At 39.4% G+C, this 22,133-nt stretch overlaps 3 protein-coding genes across 5 annotated transcripts in view; all 3 read right to left on the reverse strand.

The window, feature by feature from the left end:
- Positions 1-22,133, reverse strand: part of LOC111875437 (regulator of G-protein signaling 20) — a 300,561-nt gene that overhangs the window by 3,118 nt on the left and 275,310 nt on the right. For 2 of the 3 annotated variants that reach the window (XM_033755812.1, XM_033755813.1), the window contains 3 exons: positions 10,035-10,096; positions 7,958-8,124; positions 2,470-4,355 (listed from right to left, as the gene is read on the reverse strand). In XM_033755812.1, the coding sequence (XP_033611703.1) occupies positions 4,104-4,355; positions 7,958-8,124; positions 10,035-10,096 (481 nt within the window). In that variant the 3' untranslated portion in view covers positions 2,470-4,103. Of the gene's footprint in view, positions 1-2,469; positions 4,356-7,957; positions 8,125-10,034; positions 10,097-22,133 lie in introns of those variants that run through there. The other variant, XM_033755811.1, reaches the window with a different exon arrangement.
- Positions 13,293-14,397, reverse strand: LOC117283182 (histone H3.3-like). The gene is made up of 2 exons (XM_033755814.1): positions 13,737-14,397; positions 13,293-13,424 (listed from the first exon to the last, which is right to left on the reverse strand). Exons 1-2 carry the CDS (start codon positions 14,131-14,133, stop codon positions 13,408-13,410), a joined length of 414 nt encoding a protein of 137 aa, XP_033611705.1. The 5' UTR covers positions 14,134-14,397; the 3' UTR covers positions 13,293-13,407.
- LOC117283183 (histone H3.3-like) lies at positions 18,088-19,164 on the reverse strand. Its single transcript, XM_033755815.1, has 2 exons — positions 18,620-19,164; positions 18,088-18,307 (listed from the first exon to the last, which is right to left on the reverse strand). The coding sequence occupies exons 1-2, from the start codon at positions 19,014-19,016 to the stop codon at positions 18,291-18,293; spliced, it is 414 nt and encodes a 137-aa protein (XP_033611706.1). The 5' UTR covers positions 19,017-19,164; the 3' UTR covers positions 18,088-18,290.

Genomic DNA, 22,133 nt, shown 5'->3' on the forward strand with positions numbered 1-22,133 from the left:
GTACCACACTGCTGTAAATATTTCATTATGCATTTTAAACAGTAATTCAGTGGAAGTTAATTCAGAGTCCTTGGTGACAGTGTGGTGAGCTTCATAGAGTATCCAAATTTGAGTGCAACACTGACTATATTTAGAATATGGAAACAAAATAACCCAATTAAATCTTAAACCACAAGTTCTTATTTATCCTGAAAAAAATAACACAAATTGCATGCAAAAGAATGTGACCTGCATTTCATTTTCATGTGATGGTGCTAAAAATTTAATTTTGTGAAAGGTGAGACATACAACCTGGAGACACAGTTCTTGTAGGTCTTTCACTCATTTTTATGCTTCAGTATGATTAGCACTGAAGGTAATATAATTTTGTGACATACACGTTTGTAGTTCTCTGTATCTAAATCAATATCTATGAACATCCATAAATAAGATCCAGAGTTGCACCAAAATGAACTCCACTTTCATAATCCACATTCATTAATTGTTGCTTGGTTGGCTGGCTAGACTAATTTTATGAATGTTAAGGTTATGCAGAGCCAAATGTGATGTGGTATGTGAGTGTGAATGATTAATCCTGAAAATGAAGCCAGGTGTAGCATGCATTTTAATTAATGGTCAATATGTCCTTTAGGTACAGCAGCATAAAAGCTCTACATTTAGAATTTTCAAAATTAGAGCTTCTTTATCACCTGAATTTCAAATTTAGAAGCAATTAATAAAAAGTCATGAAATATACGATCTTGCCAAAACATGCAATATTGTTGGAATTTTAAAAAATACAAGCACAAATTATTCTTTCAAATAATGATAAGTCCCAGCATTCATTGAAACTGTAATTTGTTTCTGGCTGAGTACGTAAACTCAGATTGATTAGGCACATTCCTGATAATATTTACATCACAAACCTCTCAAAATAAGACAGAGTATCAGACATACTATCTACAAAGTGAACAATGTATAGCATGCAGAATTTGAGGTTTCCACAGCAGTGACTGTGAACAATGCCATCTTCTGGGATATGGTTCCATGCAGATCTTGTGTGAAGATCACATCCCACATCCCAGAAGGTGGCAATCTTCAATGTGTAGAATGATAAAAATTTAATTTCCACACAATTTTCTCCTTTAAATTCTGGATTCTATTATTACAGCCCTCAGAAGAATGCTTATAATTTTTTACACTGTATGTACCTACAGTGTTAGTAAATGTGCAATAAAAGAAAAGGATAAATGTAAATACGAAGGGTGTTCTGTAAATAATGTCTCCTATTTTTTTGTGTTAATATATAATGTCTGAGATGGATGTTGGTGGTATTGTAGTAAAGTTTGAACCTTCCCGCCAATGTACTGTTAGTTTGGTTGTCGTGTGACAGCGATAGCAGAGCAGTCTACAAAAATGGTGTCTGACGTAGAAGTGCGTATGAAACAGAGATGTGTTATTGAATTCCTCACTGCCGAACAGATTGTACCCACTGACATCCATCGACACTTGCTAAAGGTGTACAGAGACAATACAGTGGATGTCAGCACACTGAGGTGGTGGGTAGTGCGTTTCAACAGTGGCGAAAGTGAAGTGCACAACAAGCCATGCCCTGGGCGTCCCTGCTCAGATGCCACTCCTCACAATGAACAGCGCCTTATCTGTACAGATTGGCAGAAAACGACCAGGGAACTGTGTGCATGGCCTAATATCGGCTGTAATGCATTGGAAACGATGTTGGGGAAGCTGGATTATCACAAAGTTTGATCCAGGTGTGTTCCACGGATGCTTACACAGGACCACAAAACTCATCGAATTGAAGTTTGTCAGGACCTGTTGCACCAGTTTGAGGCTGAAGGTGACAAGTTTCTGGACAGCATCGTCATCAGAGATGAGACGTGGTGTCACCAGTATGAGCCGGAATCCAAAAGGCAGTCCATGGAGTGGCGACATCCAGATTCCCCAAGAAAAAAGAAGTTCAAGACACAGCCATAGGCAGGGAAAGTGATGTGCACGGTCTTTTGCGATAGGCAGGGTGTGATTTTCTTGGATTTCCTGGAGCCTGGTGAGACTGTCAATTCTGAACGCTACAAGATGACGCTGACTAAGCTGAAAGCCCGCATTTCCCGAGTGCCAGAGAAGCAGACAACCTTTCGCTTGCAACACGATAATGCTAGACCCCATACCAGTTTGGCGACCACCGTGCACATTGCAAAGTTTGGCTGGACTGCCCTACCACATCCACCTTATAGCCCCGGTTTAGCACCTTCAGACTTCCATCTCTTTGGGCCTATGAAAGACGGACTGCGTGGGGAACATTTTCCAGACAACGATGCTGTCATTGCAGCTGTAAGAAAGTGGCTAGCCTCTGCTGGCGCAGACTTTTACGGGCACGGCATACAGGCTCTTGTTCATCGCTGGCAAAAGTGCATAACCAATGGTGGTGATTATGTGGAAAAATAACTATAAGTAGCTGAAATCCTGCTCTATTTAACTGCATTATAATGCTTTCTGTATCTGTTGTAGTTTTCTTTAAAAAAAATAGGAGGTATTATATATGGAACGCTCCTCGTAAATAAAGATATTTTATAACAAAGTAATAAAGGAGCAACAATTAATGTGTTCCAATATATTCCACCACTGAAAAATACAAAATTTTTCTGCTTATGTATACCCTTAATTATTGTACTTCTTGCATTGTACTCTTTATGAAAATAAGCTTTGGCACAACAAATCATAAATAATAAGCATTTTAACCTGAAATTACTAATAACTGATTCCTTTTAAATTGATCATTCCCTCGTACCAAATTGTGTTGAATGGACTATTTTCCCCTTCTTGATACAGGCACAGTATCTTCTCAAAACTGGTTAGAGGATGGCTGCTGGAATTTTTGTTTCTTACATTTGTGTGGATTGGAACTAAGTTAACTTCAATGTTTTTCAACAGAAATTTCTGAAACTGATTTAGTTTCTTTTGAGGAAGTATGATAGTTTACACACAACTGTAAATCATCCTTAACAATATTAACAGAAAATAACTCATGAATACTACAAATGATCAAATTAAATGCAAAAGAAGCAGAGGTTTTTAAAATTTAATTTATCATTACAGAAAAATATGTAATTCCAATTCAGTGTCATAAACACATATTTGACAACTTCCAGAATCTAAATTTATTAATATCCTTTCAAAATTGTCTCCATAAATAGGAATAAAAATTTAAGTCCAGAATATAAGTGGTACAGTAAAAATATGAAATATGTTGTTCATCAGTACCTTTAATTTAAGAGTTTGTTGTAAATTTGAAATAATACTGGGTAGTGTAATTTAGAGAATGTAGTACTAATACTGAATCAATGCTATGATGGTTTATTCGTCTGTTTTGAGGCACTGAGTGATTTTCTTATCATGTTTGAAGTTTCTATCATTTTCTTGTTGGTTGTAAAATCATTGACTTACATATCCTTTTATTCAGCTCTGACTTATAAAATTATTATTAACTAATAACATATAATAACTGTAGAGATTGTGCAACTCTTTTGGAATGGCATGGAAGTTCACTTCCTATATGATTTGTTCAATACTATCAGTTATATTGCCAAAAGAGCACTTGTGGAATGAATCTCATTCATTTTATTACAACAAAGGACCCTCAATATTATGAGGACTGTCTTTCATTGGCTCACCTAGTCTACCTTCCTGTCTCCGTCATGATTGGAAATGCATATTGTTGAGTGTGGCTGAAGAGGCATATTCAGAGGATGCTGGGATATTTTCATGTATGTTTTGTTTACAGGAATTCATCCACATCCACTTTCAAGCTGTGCATTTATGCCTGTCTTGGTATTCTTTGTTCACTGCCTAAAATGACTGTGTATGTTCACTGTAAATTCTTTTGATATATGGCGTTTTTGATACAAAGAAACACAGTGGGACAGATGGTGTTAACATACAATATTGCCTTCAAAATGCCTTGAGCTTCTAACATCATGCATCCTTGAGAATGAATCTTCAACACTGTGAGAGTTCTGCATTGCTGATATATAACTGTCTTCTGAATGGAAGGTTTTCCTTTCCTTCTAGGGTAGAACTCACCTTGTCCACACAGTGGTGCCATGACATTACGCATTACTCTCCTTACGCCCACTAGTTTGCGTGGCAGTAGGTGTTCCTGCCGCACTACCTCCACCACCATTGTTACCATTGTTGTTCAGTTGTGCCAACTGCTTAAAGAGTGATGAGTTGACAAAGCGAGGATATGAGTCTCTGTGCATGAGCGTGTAGATTTGGAGTTGAGCCTCATCAAATGTATGAGGTGTTGGGTCAATCATATTGCGATTCACAATCTCCCGCACCCTTGAGTCCAGACTCACCTACAGCACATAACAATGGATGTTATCAAGTGTGTTGTCTATATTTCATACCTGCTTACGGAAGGGGCATGAGGTTTTAGGCCATCTACTTTTGGTAGGGGTGAGGATTCCCCTCAAACCTTGTAGGTAGACCAGAGGTAGTACCTTTAATCAGCTTTCCTATTCAGTTTTCATGAATTCATATCAATCTTATACAAATTATTTGCAAAGGGAAGCCTGCAAGTTAAGTACCAAAGTATGAAGGCACTTGGGAAAATGGGACTTTTAAGGGACTTGAAGAATGCAAATGATATGGGAAGTTGTTCACTGATGCATGACTGTATGGATGGATGGACAAATGGAGAGAGAGGGAGAGACAGACAGGCTGACTGCATGACTGACTGACAGATAGATGGATGGATGGATGGATAGAAACACAGACAAACAGATACAGATCCATACTACAGGTCCTGGTAAGCAGAATGGAACAAGTCAGAAAACAACACTTCACACCCATAAACACAGAAACACAGCACAGTTTCAGAAACACATTTCCAGAACAAAATGCATTACAGTTGGCCCAATGATGCTATTAACAGTTCTTTGCAACCAAATCTCTACAGTACAGGATGTTTATAAAAGACGGTCCCAGTTTTGAAGTATGTTTGTCTGAGAACAATGATATGAAACCAAACGTAGAATGAATGAAAAGTTTAGGTAACTGAGTTTATAGTGCTTGTGACTCACAGATACTCAATGTGAGCTATTTGTATGGTACAAAATAATGCAGTTTGTAATCAGTTTCTTCTCACATGCTTGACAGCATTTTACTGGTCATAGATTCTAGAGTCATCCAAATCCTGTCTCTCAGCCCTGGTAAGTCTGTTGGCATTGGGGGTATATATTTTCTATATATCCCCAAAGCAAAAGAATCCAAGTATGCAAAGTCAGGGGAATGCAGTAGCCAATGCATGAATCTCCCATGGCTGATCCATCTCTGTGGGAGCACAGTGTCCAGGAATTAACCAACAGGTTTACAAAAGTGTTGAGGGGTTGCACCATCATGGAATATCATTTCCCATGGTCCATAATCATGTTGGGTTGTAAAAACGTGTTGGTCCAATATGTTGAGATAAATGGAACCAGTTATGTTCTTCTCACTGAAGAGAAGGATCCAAAAGTCTTAGTTTTTGACAGTGTGCAAGAGATGTTCAGTTTAGAGATCTCTTGAATATATTCCTAAATAATATGCAGATTTTCACTTCCCCATAGTCTAACATTGTGACAACCGACATGCCTAAATAATTAAAAGTTGCCTCAGTATTATACAGAACCTCAATGTGTCATCCAAAGTAAGTTTCCACTAAAACTCAGAACAAGCACTGGCTGTCTTTGTCATGATGTGCCACATGCTGAGAAATTGGTCTCCATATACTACTCTGTCCAAAAAGTATCCGACCTTGGGCCAGGAAAAAAAGTTATGTATCTGGGTGGTTACAATACCTAATCGCTTTCAAAGTAGGCCCCTTGTGACTCCACACACTTAGCCCAGCGGTCCTTCCATCACAGGAAGCAATTCTGGAAGGCTTCTTTTGGAATGGCATGCAGCTGTGCCATCGCGTTCTGTATTATGTCCTCATGGCTGTCAAAGCGGCAGCCTTTTAGCAGTGTCTTCAATCTCGGGAACAGCCAGAAATCACAAGGAGCCATGTCAGGAGAGTAGGGAGCCTGGCGAACCTGCGGAATGCCATGCTTGACCAGGAAACCCTGGATCAGGTGTGATGAATGAGCTGGAGCGTTGTCATGATGCAGCTGCCGGTTGTGTGCGTCCCACAGCTCCGGTCTCTTGCGCCGAACTGCATCATGAAGATGGCAGAGAACTTCTTGGTAGTACTTCTTATTGACAGTCTGGCCTAGTGGTGCATACTCATGATGCACAACACCCCAGTATTCGAAAAAAAGTCAGTATCACCTTCACATTGCTCCGAAACTGTCGTGCTCTTTTGGGCCTCGGGAATATTGGATGCTTCCATTGTGACGCCTGGACCTTAGTTTCCAGGTCATATCCGTACATCCACGACTCGTCACCAGTGATCACAGTCTTCAGGAACTCAGGATCTCTGTTGGCGCACTCCAGCATGTCCTGCGTGACCTCAAGATGGAGTTGTTGCTGCTCCGGCGAAAGCAGCTTGGGCAAAATTTTGCCGCCACTCTTCGCATGCCCAAATCCTCAGTTAAAATTGTGTTTGCAGAACCTCTGCTGATCCCAACCTCATCAGCAACTTCACGGATGGCCAAACGACGATCCTCCATGATCACCCGCACTTTTTCAATGACATAAGCATTTCGGCTCATTGACAGTCTCCCGGAACGCTGCTCACTATCCACCGACATACAGCCATGTTTAAAGCGGTTGAACTACTCTTTAATTTGAGTGATCCCCATTGCATCATCGCGGAAAGCCTGCTGGATTTTGCGAATTGTTTCTGCTTGTGTATCCCAAAGTTTCTGACAAAACTGTTCTGTCCTCTTGAGTGAAACGAGAATGCGATGAACACGTGTTACACCATTTCACTATCTGGCAGCCACAGACACATCCGGCAGTGCTGTGAGTCAGCAAAAAATCACGCATGTGCATGAAAGTCCCTTCTACCACTTCTTTCAGTTTCCCCACCCCTTTGGGCACTACTTACAGCGGAAAATAATGAAGTCGGATACTTTTTGGACATACGGTAGCGGTAGCATAGTTGGTTCAGGGGCTATGCTATAAGCCAGAAGGTCACAGGTTCAAGTCCCTATGAGGTCATTGGATTTTTTTTAATTTACCTAATCCTTCTGGCTGCACTAGGCCCTGGGGTTCACTCAGCCTCTAACAGAAATGAGTACCAGGAATTAATTAAATAATTTTCCTGGGGAGTAAAGCACAGCTGGCGCATAAGGCTGACAACCTTACCGCCACCTTTGAGCTGATTCTCTAGATAATGTGGGACCCTCAACGTCTCACAACCCTATGGGCCTTCATGGCCTGGTACAGGGATAGCTTTACTTACTTTTACTCATAGTTAAAACTTATATCAATTTAGGAATTAAAATTAAATTATACACTTAGTGTAGGACCTCTGTGACCAATCTCAATCACGTTCCATCTTTGTGATAATGGAGTGGACATCTCCAAGGGTTTTTTTATTGCCTGTTTATTTACAATCTACTCTGTAAAATATGAGTATTAAGTAAATTTAGTAGTCAATACAGTCAATGTAGGTGCTGTCGGCCAATGCCGGTTCACCTTAGGTTACATATGTAAGTCTTCGGGCCACTTTCGTTTGAGCCTTCTTGCAACGGTTGTCTAAGGTTTTATAGGGTGTTAGTGAGGTGAAAGGAAAGGACTCACATTTGGTGACTATCGACCCTGATGACAAAGACAGAGGAGATCTCTGAAATGTTGGTTTTTAAATCAACACTGACATGGTTGGTCACCCAAGAAGATTTTAGCACTTCTGGTTCTGTTTTGAATAGGTTAGGTTTTTCGTTTTATTTCATAAATAAACTTCTGTGGTTGGTAATGCTGATGTGGTGGACAACATGGCAGTAGCAATTCGAAGTTACATCCTTTTCATTATTACCTCTTTGGGTGAGAGTATTGAGATGTAGTCCTCATATATATATCTGGCTTTCTCTTCCACAACATCTGGATTGGTCTCCTTTTTGAGCTCCTCACAAGCAAGCCAGAAGAGAATATTTTCCTCACTGTATTCACAGCGCAGGAAGTCTCGAAACACTTTCCTGCCAGCTGTAAACAAGAGATATGGCATTAGTGATTAGTAATAAAATCACAAATGAACAGATCACTTTTATCAGACATGCAATTCTATGAATCTTATGTGTCACTAATACTGTATTTAGGGTAAATTCATCAGCTAACAACAAAATGCAATTTAGATGATGGGTTAATTTACTGAGTTTGTGAGATATTGGGCCATAAGATTGAATCCTACTAGTCAGAATATTTTGATTGCTTTCAATTGTAAATGTGTTAAGATACAGATGATGATGATGATGATGATTATTATTATTATTATTATTATTGTAGTAGTAGTAGTAGTAGTAGTAGTAGTAGTAGTAGCAACAGCTATCATCACCAAATTCATTGTCATCATCGGTTATCATTGTGGGTTGTATGAGACAAATGTAGATAGNAATTGGCTTTCATACTTTCGAGAATTGCTTTCTAAACTTTATTCCTAGAGTTTGTGATGAAGCTGACTAATAATACAGACTCATAATATTGCAGTTTTGATTTTTGCAAATTTCACAAAGAAATTTTCTGTACACAAGATGGTGAGATATGCAGTGGCATGAGAGTCAGTATGGTCAGCAGAGCTCCATTATTTTTATTCACTGCACACAACATAAATATACGAATATTATACTTCACTGAGGATTCAGCAACACTGTTATCGATAAGGAAGATATGGAGTTTCAATTAGTTTTCAAAAAATCATATCATTTAGGGAGGTGAGCAGTATTGCCTGTCACAAGTATTTACAAAGCACATTCACAGCACTGCAGTTTTCTAATTTAACCTTAAAAGTGACAAATCAGGTTTGTACTCTCGACAGGATTTATGGAAGATGAATAAATGAAACTCCAGTTTTCAGGACCTACATCTTATTCCAACACATGTGCCATAAATGTACTGGTAGGCTGAACATGTAAGTGTGTTATTTTATATTTAAAATAAGGTGATTTGTACATTTGTAAGTGTACTGGAAGGCCCAACCTACAGGAAGTGTGTTATTTTATATCTTAAGTAAGTTTGATTTGTACTTTCATAAGTGTGTCAGTAAGCTTACCCTATGATAAGCATGTTATTTATATTTTAAGTAAGTTGTTTGTATTTTTGTAAGTGTACTTGCAGGCCCAACCTACAAGAAGTTTACTGTGGGCTGTTAATATGATTGTGCCAGTACATACATTCTTGTAGGTCCTAATAAAACATCAGACTATTTAAACAGCTAGACTTGTTGTCTAAGTCTATAACATGAATACTAGACAAAAATATAACCTTCACCTACTTTCTTCAAATTTATCATTATATCGAAAAAAAAAGTGTACTTTACTGGCATAAAAGTGTTTAATAATCTGCCACAAAGTATACAAAATTTGAGTAATGATACTAAATAGTTTAAATTATCGCTAAAGAATTATCTACATGCTCACTGTTTCTACTCTATAGATAAATACTTCAATGTAAACAGAGAATGATGTAAAATTAATTTTGAATAAATTTTTAAGCTAAAACTATCTGTACTAGTGTACATGTATGTAATTTATGACTTCTTCTGTATCCTGCTTAGGACTTAGAGAATGTAAATAAACTGAACTCTACTCAACTGGTACATATATTTGAGAGACAAGTCTGGTGTCAATGATAAAAGTTGATTAATATGCCTTTGTTAGGCCAGGAGCTGCCTAGGATATTTCTTTCATTGACATAACTGCATCAAATGGGAAGTCGTTTTTCCAATCTTTTGTACAACACAGGGGCCAGTAGTGTATTGATAACTGATATGAGTACAGACAAAACAGTCCAAAATGTACCTAACTTTGATCTGCTCAAACAAGAGTCATGGGACATGGATTCAATACTGCTGTGTGAACCCAAGTTGGTAATGGCACAATATAATTAAGATATCTTACCGGAATTCCTCATGAGTTTGTCAAATGATTTGCCCCAACTTCGGATTTCTTCCAGCGTCGGCCTGATGGAAAAGCAAGAAAATAAATACCATAAGACACTTATAAGTTATGGTATAGTAGACTGGCCTTAGTATAGCAAGAACTGCATCATGTACTGTAAAAATATTTTTATTTTTCATTATTAAATTCTCTTATTGTTCTTCAAAATCACCTTATTGTTTATCTTGTTCTTATTGTTCTTACACTTTTCCTTGTTCTGTAAGGTAGCAAGCAACAACAGTTTAACACTGTGCTATTTCTTAAACTAGCCTTGTAGATCCTGTCTTTATGTTCTTGTTTGTGTGTAATGTAATTAATATGACCCACAGTGTGCTGTTTCTGTAATTGGTCTTGTATGTAGCTATTGACGTGGCACATGAATAATAAAGAACTGCGAATTGTTGTCTTCATCATTATCATCATCACTTTAATGTTTTGTTTTTATTGCTCATTAGATGACATAATACTTATGACTGCATTAAGTAACACATGGACTCATACAAGCAATTGATTCCTCCTCCAGAGATGTACAGCGCCACATTTAGTGAAGCACAACCATAGATGATGAATCGCGATGGCAAAGAAAATCTACTAAAGTTGTATGTCTTTGCAGTAATTGGAAAACAAACACAGCTAAATATTTTGTAATATTTCTGTTGTGCCCATTAAAAAATCCTTCTGACAAAAGAAAATGGCACAAGGGCATATATCATCTCTCATTTGTCCCAGAATAACATCTTAAGCTTTAGAACATGCTATTGCTGAGCCAGGAACCTAGCTTAAAATAAATTACTAGATTCGTTTCTGAGTTCTTAGTAATCCTGTGCACAGAATGGATTTCATTATACACTTGGTCATCGACTTACAACCGACTTCCGTTCTGAATGACAGGTCATAAGTCGGCCATATAATTTATTAACAGTATTTTTTTACCTTTCTAATCTTTTTACCATCTTTATAATTTATTTTTAAAAACTTTTACATTTTAATCATCTTTTATTTTTCATTTTTTTTTTGTGGTCGTAAGTCGACGACCAAGTGTAAGCTTAAATAATCACTCATGGAGCTGAGTCCTTCTTGAGAAGCCACAAATTATGTAGCTACTCAAGAACTTCCCAGCATTTTATGGAACCTGAAGGTTCATTGCCGTGTTCACAAGAGCCCTCCACTGGTCCCTATCCTGAACCAGATCAATCTAATCCATACCATCCCATCCTATCTCTCTAAGATCCATTTTAATATTGTTCACCCACCTACGCCTCGATCTTCCCAGTGGTCTCTTTCCATCTGGCTTCCCCACCAATATCCTATATGCATTCCTCTTATCCCCAATTCGTGCTACATGTCCTGGCCACCTCATCCTCCTCGACTTGATCATTCAAATTATAAGCTTAAATAATAAAGTCATTAATTACCACAGACCTCACTAAAGAAAATTATTATACCATTATTGTTTTATTATGGAATCACAGGCCTTTAGAAGCAGTAGGCGCACATATATGAAAAGAAGTATTATGGATTGGTGCTTGTTTTATTTAATATTTTTTTCTCTTGTAAGGTTGTACACATATAGCAGGGAATGGCTGGCGATTATTTATGATGGATGGAGAATCACTAGTATGCGGAAGAAAGATGCGGTTTATTTTAAGATATTATCTCAGGATTGGCCGAAAATACCGAGCATCTCACGTGAAATCTCAAGACAAATATTCTCAGTTCCGAGATTGTAACCCGGGATATGCCAAATTTGAAATAATTGTGATAAACTTGGATTTGAGGTTCTAACAGCGGTGACTATGAACAGTACTACACGGTTTCACATCCCAGAAAAATTTACATTTAATTTTTAAGAAAGTTATCATGATATATTTAAATGTCACATTAAGGGCGAGGGCAACCGCAACGCAACCGCAATTTCCGACAATTGTTATCGGCCTGACTTCAACATAATGTGGCGTATTTGCTCTATGCAGGAACTGTTGAGCCACAGAGGCCTCGGAGCACGCGCGCAACGTGAGAGTTGCAGACTGTATCGGCGCGTTGCTAGGTGACAATTCTGTGAACGCTTGGACAGCGCAACAGGAAGTGTGAGTGACGTCACATATCCCCACTCATCTCGTTGCTGCGCGACGCTTGGTAAACACCCCTCACCGCTAGGCTGTGACGTCACGCAACAGTAGGGCGTCCATTGCTAGGCAATGCGTGGGTAGACACACCTGACAGCAATACCTGATATCTGTTGCCTAGCAACGCGCCGATACAATCCGCAACTCTCACGTTGCGTGCGTGCCCCGAAGCCACTGTGTCCCAACAGTTCCTGCATAGAGCAAATACGCCACAATATGTTACTGAATGGAGCAGCGCAAATTCAGGAAACGGCAATGTAGTTTCCTCAATTTGCGCTGCACCATTCAGTAACATGTGATAACGTCCATTTATTTAAATTAAACAACTTTGTGTCATGTCAACAGCAGAATGTGAGCCGGGATAGCGTAGTCGGTATAGGGACTGACAACGGGCAGGACGACCGAGGGATCGGAGTTCGACTCCCGGTAAGGTCAAGAACTTTCTCCTCTTCACGTTGTCCAGACCGACTCTGGGGTCCACCCAGCCTCCTATCCAATGGGAACCGGGCGTTCTTTCAGCGGGGTTTAAGTGGCAGGAGAGTGAAGCCTACCACTCACCTTCAACTAGTGCTGAGGTCAAGAAAATGTGGATCTATACATCCACTTCCCATACGCCTTTATGGCGTAGTGTATAATTAGTTAAGCATGGGGACAGCTTAACCTTTACCAGCAGCAGAATATATTTGCAACATTTCATGCTCAGAGTTAAAATTCGTGCGGAATTCTTGGATGTGACGCTCTATTTCTAATTACGGTATTCAGGGACCGTCTAAACATTAACTTTATAATCACTAAGAATAAAATGAGATAAAATTAAATAAATACGTGTGTCAGTATTAATTTTATTTCGGTTACACTACGCCACAACACGGTTTGATCTTAATACAAATAGAACATCATGTGGATTCAAAATAAACAAAATTCAGAATCACTGAAATAACAAGCTAATATTAGAGAGAATTTCTATAAAACTGATCCAGTTTCACATGAAGATATGTGGTATAATTTAGTATTAAATCTTTAAAAATCCTTAAAATGAGACTGAAGTTAAGTGTGCTTTTGTGCATAACACTGATGTACTGCATGTTGACTAATGGACGTGTATCTCATATGGAATTCCTTGTCGAACGGTGGCATCGATGTGGTCGAGTGACGGAGCATGTTGTGAATGGCATGTTACCTGTAATGGTCCTCCTGACTTCAGTCATCTACTGCAGAGGCATGCCTGTAATATCAAATGTTTTCTTGATATTGTCCCTGATACTGATAAGACACGATGTTTGGATTGGAAATTGAATTTGCTCAACTCTTAGAATTCGTAACTACAAGTAATAATAGCATTCCAATAATTCACGGAGTCCACTTCTCATTACAGCACACATTGTCTTCTATGTCTTCACTAGCCGCTACCTGGTAACGGCTCTCAAAGATAGCTACTCCACAGTTTCCGCGTTAACTCCCATACTGCCTGGCTACTGTCTCACAACTCGTCCTAAACTGGCCACTCACTGGCTGTGACTCTTTAAAGCACGCTCACCACGGATTCGTCGAGCAAGCTGCATGTCCTTAGGCATGATGGTAACGCGCTTGGCATGAAGAGCGCACAAGTTAGTGTCTGCAAAAATAGCCACCAAGTAGTCCTCACTGGCTGTCTGAAGAGCAGCTATGGCAGCACTCTGGAAGCGGATGTCTGACCTGAAGTCTAGTGCAATCTCACGAACGAGACGCTGGAATGGCATCTTATGGATCAGCAAATCTGTAGATCTCTGGTAGCGTCTAATTTCTCGAAGAGCCACAGTACCTGGCTTGTAACGATGGGGTTTCATCACTCCTCCTTTGGAAGGCTCACTAAATTGAGCTATTTTCATCCCAAAGTTTGATTGAGGCCTCTTTCCACCTTTGTGATAAAACGCCGCTTTCTTTGTACGTGCCATCTCTCAAGCTAATTTTCTAATGTACGAGTATATACCCAAAACGTCACTAAAACTGCCGCTAATATATTCACGTGACTACACCAGAACCAAAGTCAAATTCACCAGAACCTCCCGCAGTTCCTCGTTATATAGCTTTGAAGCGGACAAGAAAGAGAACATTAGTTATAACAGATTCCCCATTGTTGAGTGTTGATTCGTTGCTGTGGAAATATGTTTACCTTGCCGTACCCTAGCAACGGCCACACTATTCAGTCTTTCAGCCAACATGAGACAATATTATATTGTGGCGTATGTCGTTTGTAACTGTGTAAATTGTAATTATTGTTTGTTTATATATAGGTATTTCTGCAGTGTATGGAGGTATGTAAGTACACTAGCAGCCTCGTGAAGAAATCTCGTGTGTTGTAGGTATAGGTGATTTTGTGCTACTTAGATATTGCTGGCTACAGCAGGTTGCTGTAATTATGAGAATACTGATTGTTTAAACAGTGTGGAATATTTCTAGTGTTTCGTTAATTGTGCCCTATGTGTGATCTGTACCAAGGTCACGTTGGGCGTACTTCGAATTTTGTTTGTTTGCTTTCATGGTGTGTGCGTGTTCTCCATAACATACACAGTAAATTACGGCCCTCTCATTTAGTATGTTGCGTTCTGTTTTAACTAGCCCCATAAATAAGGTTAGAAGGAGAGACAAATCCAAGGAAGCATTTAGCTTTAAAATGTCTTGATCGCTTCCTTACCCAATTCGTCAGGTTAATTGGAAGTTTAAATCAGGAATGTTGCCAAGTAAACTGTTTTAGGGAGGTTTCCCGTCAAAGTCCTTATAAGAAAATGACACTGTTTATCCCAGTTCCTCCCCCAGTTCAAGCGTAGTAGTTTTGTGCTACGGACTTCAATCACACATGTTGCACCAAGCAGGAGAATTCCGTGAATTTAAGCTTACTCGGGTAACTTTGTGTATAAACTGTCGGTTGTTAGGTAACGGCTCAATGAACACACGTTTGCGGCAACGGACATGCACGCAAGGATAAAAGACTCTCTAACTCAATTATTCTCAGCTCCACTCCACCAGCCTCTCTCTCTTCACCCAACTCATAACAGTTTCATTTCTAATCTTTTAATCCTGAACAATATTGCCACTTACACCTCAGTAACGCATTTTAGACAAGAAGTTCTGGGAAGAAATAATCGTCTGGAAGCAATACGGGCCGCATAGAAAACGACGCCTCCAACAATTTTTTGTTGCTGCGAGAACGTGTTTACCTAGTTATTGCCTAGCAACGGTACAGGAATGCACAGACAGACCCGCTGACTCTCCTTTCGTAAGATATGGAACGCGAAGAAAATTATGCGTTCAGCAATTCTGCTATTTTTGTGTATTCGTTACTGCGGGAACGTATTTACCGAGCCGCTGCCTAGCAACGATAGAAGGCATACACTGTAGCCGATGATTACTTCCCGACGCCATGTGTTTAGATATTACTGTATTAAAGTAATTAATTACGTAATATTGAACTATATTTGTAACTGAGATATAATTTCGTTCTTGTATTTAAGAGCGACATATGCTCAGTATTTATGTAACAGTTCTAAGAATTCTAGCAGTGCAAGCTAAGATAAGAAGACTATTGTAATTTTAAGCAACAATACGATAGCAGCTATGGAACGTTGATGGCTTAACCCCAGGCCAAGTGCATCGAAGCTTCTAGAACAGTTTTAGTTACAGATTTCTGGTGAAGTATTCAAACTTAATACATGAATTCTATTGGCCGTGACAATTAGATATGTGGACCCAGGAATTTAATAAGCCAATCAGAATTAAAAGTATGGGGAAATCTACGTCATTTGAAGTTAACAGTAGTTAACTTCAAGTGGCGTCCTCCAGAGTCAGTCTCTAGCTAACCTCGGTGCGAAGAAAACGTGAAAGTCGACGCTTCAGGTATGTAGTGTACATAACGTAACAATAGTGATACCAGCTTTCTGTTATCAGACTAAAAGGACTGATGATAAATTCAAGTGTAGTTATACGGTGCTAATCAATTAAAGTTAATTGTTCCGTTGTCAATGTGTGTGTGATCCAGTGTTTTTTCTTTCTTCGCCCGTCTCGCCCAAGCAAGGCGTGTTATGCCCTGAGATACAAACCTATGCTTGCCCCTTGAGCACCGGCATCCTACCACCGTCTCCACACCTCTCTAGATCCATTTATTCGTAATACACCATTACGTGGCACCCAACTTATCTCCTTAGTCCCCTTGACACTACACCTATTACGAATAAGTCAAGGCAGACGGAGCGAGTGATAACCAATAAGTGGTCCGAGGAGGGGGGTTGACGGAGCAGTGACGTCAGAGCAATATAGACGGCTTCAACACGTGGAAACCAGAGGGGGAGGGATTTATGAAGTACGCCGTTGAGATGGGCTCTGGTACCATGATAATATTGTCGCGTGTTACCTGGTAACCTACTTCTGTCTCCTAGGTAACGCGCGAATAAATTCCCGTAGGTTTCGTATTCAGCGATTATTTATTGTGCTTTGCTTCTACAATCACACACTTTTACACTTATTATCACTTGCAGTATGAGAATTACTCCTTCCACTATATCTCGGCGACTGGCACACTGTCTTCGACACTGACTCTCTTAAGACTCCAACTTATACTGAATACTTAATCATCCTGAATAGTGTTCGCTGCTCCTTATATAGGCTCGGCACGGACAACATATATAACACATTGCAGCTCGGCAACAGATATCAGGTATGTCTACATACGCACTGCTTAGCAATAGACGCCCTACTGTTGCGTGACGTCACAGCCTAGCGGGGAGGGGTGTTTACCGAGCGTTGTTACGCAATGAACACTCGTTGCTACGGATATTCCCACGCAACGGTCTCAACAATTTCCAGTGTTTCGTTGCTCAGCGATAGACGACATATAACACGCCACAATACGTACCAAGTTTATTAAAGATTGGTTCAGCCATTCTAAAGTTGATGGGGGAATACACATACACACAGACAGCATGGGGATCGCATAAGCCTACTTTCATTTTTTTTTTCCTAAAGAAGGAAAGTAGGATATACAACTCTTTTATTGACCGTCACAACACAAACAGAAAAAATCAAGGTTAGCGCCCAGCTGTGGTTTCTCTACATGTATCAGCCACTAACGGCCATTATCAGGCAAACACATATTAACAAACAAATACCATTGAACTGCTGTACATTAGATTGGATACAATGTTATTAATCATTTAAAATACTTTGCGTAAAAATACAATACGTCAGATTATATAAAAACAAAAAGTTATTGTATTAAACAAGATAAAACTTAATTGATGTTATACAATATCGAATCAGTCGCTGATTTTTTTACTTTTCATATGTTTCCATGGACAAATTGGAAGCTCGATATTTCTTTTCTATTTGAATGTATAGGAGGTCCATGATGTTGCAAATTAATTATTTGTATAGTCGGTGCCTCATCTTACGAAGAACTGTCCGTACTGTATGGAATGTAAACGTCTACAGGGATATTAAGCATGTGAAATTTGATATGGTGATATATAATGAACGCCTATTTATTTAAATTAAATAACTTTGTATAACAGACTTGTGTCACAGCAGATTATATCTGAAACATTTCACGCATAGAGTTAAAATTCCTGCAGAATTCTTGGATGTGACGCTCTATTTCTAATTACGGTATTCAGGGACCGTCTAAACATTAACTTTATAATCACTAAGAATAAAATGAGATAAAATTAAACAAATACGTGTGTCAGTATTAATTTTATTTCGGTTACACTACGCCACAACACGGTTTGATCTTAATACAAATAGAACATCATGTGGATTCAAAATAAACAAAATTCAGAATCACTGAAATAACAAGCTAATATTAGAGAGAATTTCTATAAAACTGATCCAGTTTCACATGAAGATATGTGGTATAATTTAGTATTAAATCTTTAAAAATCCTTAAAATGAGACTGAAGTTAAGCGTGCTTTTGTGCATAACACTGATGTACTGCATGTTGACTAATGGACGTGTATCTCATATGGAATTCCTTGTCGAACGGTGGCATCGATGTGGTCGAGTGACGGAGCATGTTGTGAATGGCATGTTACCTGTAATGGTCCTCCTGACTTCAGTCATCTACTGCAGAGGCATGCCTGTAATATCAAATGTTTTCTTGATATTGTCCCTGATACTGATAAGACAGGATGTTTGGATTGGAAATTGAATTTGCTCAACTCTTAGAATTCGTAACTACAAGTAATAATAGCTTTCCAATAATTCACGGAGTCCACTTCTCATTACAGCACACATTGTCTTCTATGTCTTCACTAGCCGCTATCTGGTAACGGCTCTCAACGATAGCTACTCCACAGTTTCCGCGTTAACTCCCATACTGCCTGGCTACTGTCTCACAACTCGTCCTAAACTGGCCACTCACTGGCTGTGACTCTTTAAAGCACGCTCACCACGGATTCGTCGAGCAAGCTGCATGTCCTTAGGCATGATGGTAACGCGCTTGGCATGAAGAGCGCACAAGTTAGTGTCTGCAAAAATAGCCACCAAGTAGTCCTCACTGGCTGTCTGAAGAGCAGCTATGGCAGCACTCTGGAAGCGGATGTCTGACCTGAAGTCTAGTGCAATCTCACGAACGAGACGCTGGAATGGCATCTTATGGATCAGCAAATCTGTAGATCTCTGGTAGCGTCTAATTTCTCGAAGAGCCACAGTACCTGGCTTGTAACGATGGGGTTTCATCACTCCTCCTTTGGAAGGCTCACTAAATTGAGCTATTTTCATCCCAAAGTTTGATTGAGGCCTCTTTCCACCTTTGTGATAAAACGCCGCTTTCTTTGTACGTGCCATCTCTCAAGCTAATTTTCTAATGTACGAGTATATACCCAAAACGTCACTAAAACTGCCGCTAATATATTCACGTGACTACACCAGAACCAAAGTCAAATTCACCAGAACCTCCCGCAGTTCCTCGTTATATAGCTTTGAAGCGGACAAGAAAGAGAACATTAGTTACAACAGATTCCCCATTGTTGAGTGTTGATTCGTTGCTGTGGAAATATGTTTACCTTGCCGTACCCTAGCAACGGCCACACTATTCAGTCTTTCAGCCAACATGAGACAATATTATATTGTGGCGTATGTCGTTTGTAACTGTGTAAATTGTAATTATTGTTTGTTTATATATAGGTATTTCTGCAGTGTATGGAGGTATGTAAGTACACTAGCAGCCTCGTGAAGAAATCTCGTGTGTTGTAGGTATAGGTGATTTTGTGCTACTTAGATATTGCTGGCTACAGCAGGTTGCTGTAATTATGAGAATACTGATTGTTTAAACAGTGTGGAATATTTCTAGTGTTTCGTTAATTGTGCCCTATGTGTGATCTGTACCAAGGTCACGTTGGGCGTACTTCGAATTTTGTTTGTTTGCTTTCATGGTGTGTGCGTGTTCTCCATAACATACACAGTAAATTACGGCCCTCTCATTTAGTATGTTGCGTTCTGTTTTAACTAGCCCCATAAATAAGGTTAGAAGGAGAGACAAATCCAAGGAAGCATTTAGCTTTAAAATGTCTTGATCGCTTCCTTACCCAATTCGTCAGGTTAATTGGAAGTTTAAATCAGGAATGTTGCCAAGTAAACTGTTTTAGGGAGGTTTCCCGTCAAAGTCCTTATAAGAAAATGACACTGTTTATCCCAGTTCCTCCGCCAGATTTCAAGCGTAGTAGTTTTGGGCTACGGACTTCAATCACACACGTTGCACCAATCACTATGTATAGCTTACTCCTTGACCGCTTCCTTACCCAATTTGTCCGGTTCGTTGGAAGTTTAAATCAGGTATGTTGCCAAGTAAACTGTTTACTCCGAAAAGTTTTCTTTTCACACATTTATTATATATAATCTGGAGAATCTCCAATAAATGTGTATGTTCAATAAGTACCGGCTCAATAAGCACGGATACGCATGCAAAGACATTTTTTCTCTCTCTCTCTCTCAGTTCCTCTCAGCTCCACTTCTCCTTCCTCTTTCTCTTCAGCCAGATCATAAGTTTCCTTCCTAATTCTTTAATCCTGAACAATATTGTCACTTGCATCTCAGTAATGCTTTTTAAGCGAGGAGCTCTGAGAAGAAACAACCGCCAATTTTGCTTTCATGCGACAGGGACCGCATAGGAATGGACGTCTCCAACAATTGCCGCGGGAGCTTCTTTACCGAGTTGTTACCTAGCAACGAGTGGGGCGGTACACAGACATACCCACAGACTCTTCTTTGATATGACACGGACGATACAGGAAATGACGAGTCTAGCAATTCTGCTATTATTGTGTGTATTCGTTACTTCGGGTAGGTATTTTCCGACCCGTTGCCAGCAATGAAAGAAGGGATATACTTTACCCAGCCTTTGCCTAGCAACGGTAGGAGGGATACACATGCAGACACGCAAACTGATGGGAGGAATTTATAAAGTACACCGCTGAAATGGGTTCTGGTGGCATGATATCCGTACCAAGTTTTACGATAACAGGGTTCAGCCATTCAAAATTTGATAATGGGGACACAAAACACACACACACACAGATAGTATGGTGATCTCATAAGCTTACTTCTATTTTGAAAAAAAAATGGAATCTAAGTTAAAACCAATAAATAAATCATTCCCAGCATACAACCATTTTAACGGGTTTCGGATATAGAAATGTCACGAAGAAGAGCAGAAACAAAGCTGGTCAGAATAATAAACAAAACTGGAATTCACTATACCTGTGTAACTCAAGAATTTTAATTAATAACAGGAAATGAATAATCCGATTTCTCTAAAGCCAATATGAAATGTTAAGTGAAGACCTTGGCAGTGTTTCCTGTGAAGTCAAACTTTCTGACAGCATGAATATGATTTCAAATAAAATTCAGATGTGAACACACAGCTTGCAAACCGTTTGTTGTTCGAACTAATTTTATGTTAAAGGAAAGCAATTTGTCGTTGTAAATCAGCCTCTGTAATCTGTAATCCAAAAGTCGCTAAGAAACTTTAAAACATGCTTCACTCAGTAAGATTTGAGGCTTTCACGGCGGTGACTATGAAGAAAGCAGTCTTCTGGGATTTGGCACCGTGTATATGTGGTGTTAACCGACGTTTCGGAGGAACGTATCGCCCCCATCTTCAGGGTAGAAGAAAAAGTATAAGAAATCTGCAAGCAACAACACCGTGAGAAACGGTAAAGCAGTCTGCTTTACCGTTTCTCACGGTGTTGTCGCTTGCAGATTTCTTATACTTTTTCTTCTACCCTGAAGATGGGGGCGATACGTTCCTCCGAAACGTCGGTTAACACCACATATACACGGTGCCAAATCCCAGAAGACTGCTTTCTTCATGCTTCACTCAAATTTCCTTACTTTAATCTTTTCTAATAGTAGCAATAGTGCAACTATTCACATTTCCTAATGACGTTATGGTGTAATTATCATCTACTTAAAGAATATTCGAGCACGAGAGTAGAACTCTGAAGTTATGCTTTAGATTAATTCAGCGCTTTCTGTAAAATAATCCACACATTTTATTTGCCTTCATCAGATGTTTAATAAATGTGTAAACATATTGGAATGAACCGACAGTAACCAGACACACAGAACCCTCATCAATACGTCTGAACATTCTGTCTCATAGCGCTGTTTAGACTGCAAGCATCAGAGAACCACGTTGCAAACTCTTGCCACGAAGGAGACAGCCCTACCAGATGACTACAGAGGTGTTTTAGAAACGATGCTGAGACAAATACTTGGACCTAAACGACATGGAGTTGCAGGAGGCTGAAGAAACTTGCACAATGAGGAGATTTTATTCCGAATGACTAAACCAAAGAAGATAAGATAGGAGGGGCATGTAGCACGCATGGGAGAGAAAATAATTCTATATTTTAACTGGAAATCCTGAAGGGAAAAGACTGTTTGGGAGACCTAAATTTAGAT

The sequence above is a fragment of the Cryptotermes secundus genome, unplaced genomic scaffold (genome assembly GCF_002891405.2).
Source record: "Cryptotermes secundus unplaced genomic scaffold, Csec_1.0 scaffold304, whole genome shotgun sequence".
In the NCBI taxonomy this organism is placed as follows: Eukaryota; Metazoa; Arthropoda; class Insecta; order Blattodea; family Kalotermitidae; genus Cryptotermes; species Cryptotermes secundus.